Source organism: Festucalex cinctus, chromosome 7 (assembly GCF_051991245.1).
Source record: "Festucalex cinctus isolate MCC-2025b chromosome 7, RoL_Fcin_1.0, whole genome shotgun sequence".
NCBI classification, from domain to species: Eukaryota; Metazoa; Chordata; class Actinopteri; order Syngnathiformes; family Syngnathidae; genus Festucalex; species Festucalex cinctus.
Genome location: NC_135417.1, coordinates 2,934,546 through 2,945,694, shown reverse-complemented (window position 1 = coordinate 2,945,694; position 11,149 = coordinate 2,934,546). Strand labels below are relative to the sequence as shown.

Genomic DNA, 11,149 nt, shown 5'->3' with positions numbered 1-11,149 from the left:
TGGCGATAATTGAAATCACGATTATTTTTTGTTACAAAACAAGAAAATGTTTAAGCATGTATTATTATGCATTATTATGGAAGTTCCTTTTGGACCAAACAGAATTTATGTTAATATTTATTCATTTATTTATTTATTTACGCTGGCAAAAAAAACTTGACATTGTAGTGCAGCTTGTGAACTGTGCAGTTGATGATCATTTATACATAATGTAATAATGTTGGCAAAAACTTTAAGTTGGAGTGCAGCATGTGCACTGTGCAGTACAAAAAAATGTTTAAATGTAAAAAAAATATATATATTAAGCAAAAAATATTCAGACAAAATTATTTGAAACACTAAATATGCAAGTTGCTTTTGGATGAAACAAAATGTATTACATTTATTTTAAAATTTTAAAAAGGTGCAAATGTATAAGTTTAAACAACTCAAAAATTAGTATTGATAATCTTTTTTATGATTATTAATCTTTTGTGTTTATGATTTTGTAATTGTGGATTGTAATAATTGAAATTGTAACTGAATCTTGATTAATTGCACAGCCCTCCGTTCCCATTTTAAGTGCCTCTGACTAATCCCAAATGAATTTCAGATGTTCTAGTAGGGTTTCTTGGCATTTTTTGCTCTATTGTTTGACGGGTTTGTGCTAACTGACTTTACATACTGTTTTCAGTCAAAGTGTGAAGCACCGCTCAGAGCTGCTCTCGTTTGTGTCTTTTAAATATGGCAATGGGGAGGAGGGATTGTTCAGAGGTCGTGCTTATTATTTCCCGGAGCGGAATCTGGGAGGCCACAGTAACCCTGAGCTCACGATAAGAAGGAATTTAAAGGCCTTGAAGATGTCTCGAATCAGGCTACATAAAGTGGGGATAAAAAGTCTGCGCACCCCTATATAAAAACAGACTCAAGAAAAACTATTTCAAAACTTTTCCTGTAAATATTACCAATAATTTGTACAAGTAAATAAAAAATGGGGAAAATTTGAAAGTGCAAGTAAAAGTAAACAATTTGAGATAATATGGTTGCACAAGTGTGCACACCCTCTTTTACATTACAGCTAGACAAATGAGTGTTGATTATAGCTATTATAAAGGTCAGTTTACATGGAAGAGACTCATCTTGCTAATGATGCATGCTTATCTTTAGAATATAAATGTGTGTCACAGTTTGTGGTTCACAACACTTTTCTGAAGACAGTTCTGCTGTATATGGAGTGGCCTCTATGTAGTTTGCCTATTGAGAAGAAGTGTGTTGAAAGATACAGCCAGCAAGTGTGCTCCTCGCATTGGGAGAAATGGAAAAACATAACTAAAAGTAGAAAATCACCACAGGAGCATTTAAACGTGTCATACTCATGCTTTTACTCAATTACCTTAATTTCTCTCACAGGAATATCATCATATTGTGTAAAGATCAAATACATTAAATTCCAATGAAAAATGACAATTAAACCAGTATGTATGCACTACAAAGTACACTTTTGCAGTGCCTTGCACAAGGACAACAGGAAAAGGGTCATCAAAAAGTAATCTTATCATATTAGTCCCAATTTCCATACTATAGTTTAATTTTAAATCATCGTCAAGTATTACAACAAGTGGTAAGTACAGTGTTTATATTCTATTAGCAAATACAGTAGTCCCAATTTCCATATTGTACCTTCTTGACCTAATGCTACAGTGCAGTACTGTAATTTATGAGAAACTAATTACTGGGAGTGAGAACTCAATTAGTTTGTCAAAGTGAGAAAATACTGTAATTGAGTAGGAAGGAGGCATGTCAATGCATGTTGCTCGCAGATAACAACTTAGTCCACTTAAGTAGTTTACATACCAGCAGCCGTGTAAGATTTGATCACTTATGATGAGTCATGTTCAAAAACTTCTGCCCTGAGCCCTCCCACCGTGACCGTCCCTCTCCCATTTCTCTCCGCCTCATCTCCCCACCACTCAAAAAAAAAAAAAAAAAAAAAAAAACATGCATAAAAGGGCTCATGTGGTGCTGGCCGGGCACAGACACGGATGTGACCGCGGTTTCTGTGGAACCACAAACCGGGTTTTGAGTGCGCGTGCTGCCCCGCCGAGTGAGCTTCCTGGCCGGGTTGCGTTCTCCTTGCTCCCGCTTGACTCGACTTCACCACCTCCAAGCAGGACCGACACTGGCGAACATGGGTTCGTCTTGGCTTGTACTCCGCGCTGCTGTTGGGTCTCTCCTGGTTCTGCTAGGTTCGGCCGACCATGGTAAACAACTTGTGCTATTAGCTAGTTGTTGTTGTTTTTGGTGGTGGTGGTGAGTGTGATTATGTTTTCTTCCTGGATAATGACCAGACTCCATTTTGGTTAGCCATTGAACCCTTTTGCTGTAAATGTAGTATTCAATTTGTACATGATGAAGCTTAATATTACTTTTTTTTCCGTTTTATTTTTGTTATGTTTATTTTTGTTTTATTTTTGTTATATTAATAATATATTTTATTTATTGCTGTTTATTTTTTTGTGTTTACATAGCAAAGCAATTGTAAAATAAATAAACTATATTCACTATACAGTACTGTACTATAAACTAGTGTTTCCCAACCTAGTTTGAGCCAAGGCGCTTATTTTGCATTACAAAATATTTTACAACTCACCACCAAACAAAAATGTCACGAAAAGTTCATTCCCATCTAGTGGAATCGTACTGTATTTAATTGTTTTAACGTCTGACTGCCACTGCACTTCAATAGCATAAACAAAGGTACTTGTTTTGAATAAATGAAGACTTTTCAGCCTAATTAAGTGAAAGCGAACAATTTACAGCATCTCATACCTGACTGATTTGTTTATAAGTATTTTTAATATGTGCCTCAATAAATTAATTTAAATGAAATCTGTTACAAAGCCATGCATGCTGCAGATAAAAATATTGTTTTGGTGCCATCTTTTGGCATCATGAGTGCAAGGACCAATGTTGAAGTAAGGGGAGGAGCTTAATGTAGTCGGGCCATGGCTTTGTCTAATAGAAAAAATGTGCTTTGCCACCATCTGGTGGCATTTTCAGACAATTACAAATGTTTGTTGTGTCGACGTTACTTGTGTAATATTGCTTTTCTTGGTAGGGCTTATTTCATTGAAAACCAAATACATTTTGCCCATCAGAATGATTTGAAATGTCATTTAGCCGTTCCGACACCATTTAAAAAAAATGTTTTTGGAAAAGAAATGTAGCACTGTATTGTAACATAATAAAAGATAACATAAGCTAGTTTGATAAAGCTTAATTACTGCACAATGGGACAGGCAGAAAGTGTCATATTGGGCCTTTAAGGGGCGTGACGTTAGGAGCTGAAAATTGGATTGCGTCAACTTGGTCCGTTAGTATGCATGTTATTATCTGGGCAAGAGTTGTAGCCTATAAGAGGTCCTTGCTAGAAGGCCAAAAAAATATCAGGAAAAGACTGCCAGAACAACTGGACTTTATGTGGGGTTAATAAGAAGCCTTAACATGACCAATGCTATTGGTTAATTCTGAACATATCCCCCCAGTTGTGAGAGGTAGTGCACACGTGTGCAACCACATAATTATGAGTTATTTATTTATTTATTTATTTATTTATTTATTTATTTATTTATTTTACTTCTCAAAAATAAATAGACTTTAGTTGTACAGAGTCACATTAATGGTGGATTTTTTTAATTGTTTATCTTTGTCTTGTTTTCACATATCTAGAATTTAAACATGGCTGTGTAGTCTTTTGTTAGTATAAATGATAAAATGTCACAGCAATGATAAATCAGTACGTCCATATTAGGATTAATTTAAAAAATCATTCTCTTTATAATCAACAATGTCACAGGGTGCTTCGTAAAAAGAGTTAAATACTTCCTGGCCGTCTGGCTCCCTGTCATATTTTGACAACAAAACAAAACATTGGCGTTGCATAACTGTCTGACTTTTTGCTCTCTTTCTTGCTCTCTCTTTCTGTCTTTGTGATTCCAATTTTCCAGATGAGCGCAACATGGAGCAGCGCGAGATCACCTTTGACCTTGGCGCCATCATGCAAGGTAAGATGCGCGGGTTTGTATTTTACATGCGAGTTCAGAATCTTTGTCAAGACAATTAGGGGACATATGGGAGTTTTGACGAGCCGATACTTATGCTTAACTATTTGGGGACTTTTGGGCACAATTGATGACACTTTCATTGCACATTTTTTGTTATTAGGCAGCATGGTGGAGTAGTGGTTAGCACCTCTGCCTTTTGTATTCTCGTTAGCATGCTGCTTTCATGAATAATGGCACATTTTAGGGATGAGGATTCTGTCGCAACTCAAAAAACAAAAACAGAAACTATACTCCTCTGGCTGCACTTTTATCCAAGTATTTATCAAAGTTCAATTGGTTCATCAGCTAACTATTTTTTGCACCTGGAAGATAAAAGAAACATTTGTCTTTCCAGAGAGCCAATTACCGGAATCATTTGTGATGCAGCAAGAGGCAGACTTGTCAGATCTGGTTGATACAAGAGGTACCATTTTGTCTTTTCACCCTAATTGTTGCCTTTATTTGTCGTTGGTTCCAGTGTATAGCACACGGTCCATTGAAAAGTATGGAGTGGCAATAGTTTATGAATTATTTGTCTGACAAACAAACAAAAAAATATCGATATAAAAATCGGGCAATATCCAGTTTATGCATTTATTGCAGATTTTATTATTACATATAATGTTCTTTTGTATTTATAGACTTTGCCGTGCCAGAAATATTGGACACTCCAAGAGGAAGAGGTGGGATGTCAATGCTGTATTGTATATTGGATGAAATATTTTAATAATACATTTTTTTTCCATTAATGCTTTTCTTTTTTGCAGGCTCCAGACCAGCAGCCTATTCACCTAGAGGACGTATGTGTATTCACATCTTAACAGTCTTGATTACGACAGAACCTCTAAAGTCCAATACAGTCTGTTTCAGGACGCTGGTCAACATCTGATTTTTGGTTTTTATTTTTAAGAAGTTACCGTAGAAAATAACAAATTTAAGCTGGTCCTGGGTCAAATTGTGGCCTTCATAAAAACTTTAATTGAAAATTATTACATTCCTATCTTTTATTGAAGTGGGGGGGACAGCACTGTCTGAAATTTACTTATAAAAATAATGTGCTTTTTTTTTGTTTTGTTTTTAAATATCATTCAATGGTCTCATGAAATTGTTGAATTATGTTACGTAATTAAACTGAAAATATTTTGAAAACAAACTAATTGACATATGCATTATTTTTTTTATTTTAATTCAAAATATTTATATTATAAATATTATCATTAAAAGTTTAAAGTTTAAAACTGACTTTCATATTAATTCAGTTCATTTGCCTTTTTTTAACGTAAGCCGATGAAATACTATGTACAGTATAGCAAATCCAGTATTTTTTTTTATTGTTATTAGATTAATTTATTACTTGTGTTTGTTAAAAAAAAAATACATGGGAAGAAGACCTTGCAAAAAATGATGCACATTAAATTGCTATCGCAATATTGACGGGGGAAAAAAATCGCAATGAGATTATTTTTCAAAATCATTCAAGCCTATTAAAGTGATCATGGAAACTAGTATTCTAATGTCAACTGATTTATTGTTAATAATGAAATAATATTAATTTCTTAAATGTCTTACTTTATCTATAAATTACTAGGTCCACTTGCCAATTTAAAAAATTAAAGGGATACTTCACTTATTTAGCCCATTGTAGCAATACAAAGTTAATATTTTGTCTATAATTAATTTGATACTTTCATTATTTTTCACGTACAATTAGTACCTTTAAAAACACATTTTGCAACTTGCTGTCGACTGAAAATGACATCACAAGGGCTTAGGTAAACAATCACAGCTCACCTGTTTTCTAGGTTTGGTCATGTGACATTCACAGGCTGAGCTGTGATTGGTTACCTGAGCCCTTGTGATGTCATTTTCAGTCGACAACAAGTTGCAAAATATGTTTTTAAAGGTACTAATTGAACATGAAAAATAATGAAAATATCAAATTTATTATTGGAAAAATATTAAAGTTTGACTGCCAAAAATGACTAAATAAGTAAAATATCCCTTTTATCTGTGGCTAAAGTCAAGGGTAACCTGATTTTGATTCTTTTCCGAAAGGTCGTCCAAGTGTCGGATCCCGCTCGGAGATCCCCATGCTGGACTATCCGGTTCAGTTTCCACTCGGGCGACCCACCTCCGACAATCTCCAAGCCATCTGTCTCCACGGAGACCTTCGCCCTCGCTACCCCAACTCCTACTTCCCCCGCTCAGGGTTTGGCCAGCTGCGGCGGCGGGCGAGCGCCATCAATAATGCCGAGTCGTGGTTGAGCGCGTGCTGCGCAGGGAACCAAACGTGGGGGACGGAGGCCACGCTTTGCTGCGCCACGCAGGCGGTGAGGCTTCACAGCTGTCTTTTTTTTTGTCTTTCACTTCGGCAGATCCAAAACAAAGCATTGTTATGAATAAACCAGATATCTTATATCCGCTGTTACCACCATGGGGTGTTTACTCAACTCGAGATGGGGGAGGCCTTTATTTCAATTTCCGAGTAACCCGTCATGTGAGCGCACTTCTTTTAACATATTTTTACACGTAAAAAAGGAAAAGGCTTCGTAGCGTAGACTTGATGAAACTCGCATGTTTTCAATCAATTTGAAAGGTTTTGTGTTGATAAGCCTATTATCCGCCACCCGCGCAGACACAGCAAACAGGCCTTGGCATGCCCACCGTAGTGAAGCAGCCAGAGGGCAAACAATCTTCCTCTCACCACTGCTTTTAATTACACGCTTTTGCAAACAGTGCGGCTGCTTTCCTTCACCCAACTTGTGACCTCAACTATGCGCACATCCTGACTTTCAATTATATGTTTTACACGACCTCTGCTGTCTAGTGGGAGCTGTCTGTGGAAAACTTCTGTGAGGAGGATTCATCCGTCAAGGATCGACTTTATCACTGCTGCAGAAAGGCTGCCCGCCAGCGGTTCGACTGCTTCCACAACGATTCTCCCAATCCGCGCTACGAGCCGACCGAGCCTATACCGGTGGTCCCGGTTCCCGCTACATTCGTCTTCACTTTTGACAAAAACACTTGTTCCAGGTATGGAGCAGGATTATACGTAATGGCTTTGGATTTTTCATTAGTTTCTCATTTGTTTTGATGTTTGTTTTACTGTAAAATACAGTGAATAATTTGCGTTTACCAGTACTTAGGCAGTACCTAGGAGTAAAAAACAACTCAATTTGGTTTACATCTAATAACAGTTACAAAGAGTTAAAAGCAAAGTAAATAAACAAAATCACGTACTAAAATGACTAAAAATAGCATACAAGAATAAGATTTTTGAAAACTTGATTTAAAAAATACTTTGAAATAATACTTAAGTAAAAGCACTTAAATGTTATTTGTATGTTTGGAATCTTTATTTTTGTTATTTTCATGAGTTTTTATTTTATTTGAAAATGCTCTATTTTTGTTTGGTTCATATTACAAGTGTAATTCCCAAACGACTGTTCGACTTTGCTTCTTCTGTATGGCCAAACAGTATTACCAAAATAAATACAAAGTTAAAATAAACCCAGAAAGCTCATGTCTGAAATTAATGGACAAAGATGAAAACGAAGGACATTTTAGCTGTAATCTTATTTTGTTTTAGTTAGTATTATAAACATAAAATGTAGTTTCAGTTAGTTGTCATTTTTAACAAGCAGACTAATTTTATTTTTTTCCCTTAACTAAAATGTAATTTTGAGCTTTAGTTATTTCATTAGTTCTCTTTAACTATGATAACCTTGATATGGAGGTGGAAAAAAAATCAGCACAAGTATTGTTGATGATGTTGAATGTTGTTGTCAGTCTCAACCTATCATTAACACCAATTTCAATACTTGTAATTACAGTGCCACTAAATTATTAAGACTTTTTGATTACTGTACCATGCTATCTATTACAGCGACAGCAGTGGACCACAACAGTCTGGTTCCCAGAAAAGTGAAATCAACTTCCCCCCAGGCCGACCCAGCGTGTATAACGTGGAATCGCTATGCCGCAACCAGAAACAGCGCCCCCTGTACAGCGTCAAGTGCCTGCCACGCACCGGCTACGAGCTGCTGGCTCATCAGGCCAAGATCATTAATCGTATAGAGAAGGGTTATAAACAGTGCTGCAAGAAGAACCAGGATGTGCTCGTGTGTGCTGAGCAAAAGGTAGCGCATCAGACTTCAACATTTTAATTTCATTTTGATTTTTCTACCACTTATCATGTTCAGAGTCACTTATGAAGTAGAGGTTTTAGTCACCGGTCAATCACAGGCCATATGCAGAAAAAGAATTCACATGTATTATTAGTCTACATTCATTTTTTTTTAACTGCTGGTGGAAACGAGGAGAAAAACACATGTAAGCAGCATAATCACTTTAGGAAAGTCCATCTAGCTAGATAATATTATATAAGATTTTTTTAAGCTCCCAATTATAGTGTAACTATCTGCTTGTGTTTCAGTGGCGGGAAGCGCTCGGCAGATTTTGTAGTAAGAAGAGTAGCAAGGTTGACTACGAGTGTTGTTTGGGTGACGCGGCCAATGATAGGATCGACTGTTTCCAGTCCATGTCTCCTGACCCGGATTACAACGCGACGTTGTCCCAGGACGAACTGTCTCCTAAAATCTGCCAGTCTCGCAAAATCATCAAGAAAGTGTAAGTTCATTTCCTTTCTTCTCTCGCTATATGTGAGGCATCCTAAGTGGAGCTCAGACTACCAAAATACAGTGTTACAGGCTTTTTGGATAAAATGCTATCTTAGCAAGTAGAAGCATTACTGTAATTTGACTGCCTTTCAGGTTGCCTAATGACTTTCATGCCAAGAGCATTTTGAACGAATGCTGTGCCCGGTCACCACAAGACAACACGGCTTGCTTTCTCCAAAAGGTGAGTTGTCTCATGATGCAATAAACCAATTGCAATACCTGAAAATGTACTTTAAACAGAGAGAATATAGAAATAGTTTTACCCCTTCTTACATGCATTTAATGACAGTCAGACTTAATTAACTCTTTCCCTGCCGTTAACGTTAATCGACGTTAACGGAAATCCCAATGAGTACCGCCATTAACGTTAATTAACGTAAACTATCCCTCCCCCACCCACCGCCCATCCCAACCCCCCTTCAATGGGCAGCACAACATCTTGAGCAGCTCTGGTTTCATGAATGAGTTGGCAAAAAAAAAAAAAAAAAAAAACACCCACTAGCTATGGCCAGCAGGTGGCAGAATTGTCTCCCGGGGATCAAATGTCATGACAACATGGAGGATCTTAGGAAGATAACGTTTTCAAGGATGTGAATGATCAAAGTGTTTGTCCCACAGAGCATCACTAAACAAAAAATATTAGTATCAAAATCACTGTTGTGCAGAAAATGCATCTTTACACAAAAAGCTTCTTTCCTTATTTTTTTCTTTGGTGTCACTCAAACTACCTATTTTCAAATGTTGATTACTAAAGAGCGGATTAAGGTAGAATCATACTTTTTTTATATATATAATGAGAGAATTGAACCAAATCTTTCATATGGCATCTGCCATGTTTATGTAGTCATAGGACACAATATTCTGTTTGCCTTGATGAGTGAAAATACACGAAATTGTCTGGCAATCTGGGGTTGTCTTTTTGGATAACTTGTGGCAGTAAAAGAGTTAAAACACACTAAGTAGCCCATTTTAGTACCTGTTCTCACTCTCTTGCTTGCACCGTTCTCCAAATAAGAATCAAAGCGTACTTGCTTCAAGCTGTTTGTCAATCTCAGCTGAATTTTTACTCTAAAAATGACACATGAAACAAAATAGAATTAAATAGGAAAGGAAACGTAATATCTTGGAATAAAAGTTTGTTAGCTTAATGCTAACATATAATTGGAAATGTCATAAATGAGCTAACAAAAATTAGCATTGACGTTTTGGTCATTGTGAGCTTTCAAACAGCTGCTACTATAATATGCATGGAGCCGATACACGTACCAATTGGCATCCATATATTATTTTAGTTGGGCAGCTTCTCTGCTTCTTCTTGCTATTATACATATTTAGCTCTTTCAATAAACCTCAGTGCTGCTTGCCATGTTGGGGCACAATATGGTACGACACTGAAGGCATGCAGTTCTAAATTTGGACCGGCCTAACGCATAAAAACTGATCGCTTAAAAATCTGTGACGTAGTGGAGCAATGAGCTGTATCTAGCAGGGGAACACTATCACTTTTTAGGTGAAAATATCTTTTAAGAGAATAGAAACCTCCACATTTTCAAATTGTAATCTTATTTTCGTATATCGTATATAGGTTGAGGAAACATCTGTCAACATGTGTACGTCAAGGAAGCCGTCCCATCCTATTGCCCGCCGCTGTTGCCGCATGGCTCCTCAGGAGCGGCCAAAGTGCGTCACTAACTTTGTCATGGATGCCATCACCAAGGCAACCAAGGTCTCCAACCAGAAGAAGAAGAAAAGATGCCCCCTTTAAAAGTCCACCATGAAGAATGACGCGCTTTCAGCAGCTGAGACATACGATCACTGAATATAAAAGTACTTGTCTTGCACAAATGCCACTTTTTAACACGTGGACCCAATTTGTGCTTCATCTACTGCCAGTATTATTTGTATCTTTATATCTCAAGGTCGTGAGATCATCTCTATCCTGAGTGCCTTACTAAAGAAACCTATTTTTAAATTGTTTAATGCTTACTTTTTGAACCAGATTGTTGTCTATGTGTGTCACTGTATGTACCACTATTTTTTACAGGCTGCTCTAAATATATATTTGGATTAATATGCATTTTGTTGTTTCTTTTACAGCCACAAGATCGATTTTCTCTCTGTTTAGATTGATTTCTTGTCTATCTTACATCTAAAACAGGTCTAATAAAGCTTTGTTTTTTCTTTTTTTCTAAAATGGCTTTGGATTCTTCGTTGACTCTGTTTGTTTCATCATTCACCAGCAAGATTTGACGTGTCTTTTGTTGGGGATTTCAAGAAACAATAACATGAAAAGGCACATATAACATGTTAAAATATATTGGTCATAGACAACCATTTACATCCACATTCACATGTACTGGCAATTCACATTCTTCAGTGAGCCTAACA

At 36.6% G+C, this 11,149-nt stretch overlaps 1 protein-coding gene across 1 annotated transcript; it reads left to right on the top strand.

The window, feature by feature from the left end:
- The first annotated feature begins 1,993 nt into the window (after nucleotides 1-1,993).
- On the top strand, nucleotides 1,994-10,955 carry ecm1b (extracellular matrix protein 1b). Its single transcript, XM_077526542.1, has 11 exons — nucleotides 1,994-2,240; nucleotides 3,987-4,043; nucleotides 4,438-4,506; nucleotides 4,724-4,765; nucleotides 4,850-4,882; nucleotides 6,138-6,412; nucleotides 6,910-7,115; nucleotides 7,969-8,221; nucleotides 8,518-8,711; nucleotides 8,855-8,942; nucleotides 10,347-10,955. Exons 1-11 carry the CDS (start codon nucleotides 2,168-2,170, stop codon nucleotides 10,524-10,526), a joined length of 1,470 nt encoding a protein of 489 aa, XP_077382668.1. The 5' UTR covers nucleotides 1,994-2,167; the 3' UTR covers nucleotides 10,527-10,955.
- Nucleotides 10,956-11,149: the final 194 nt, after the last annotated feature.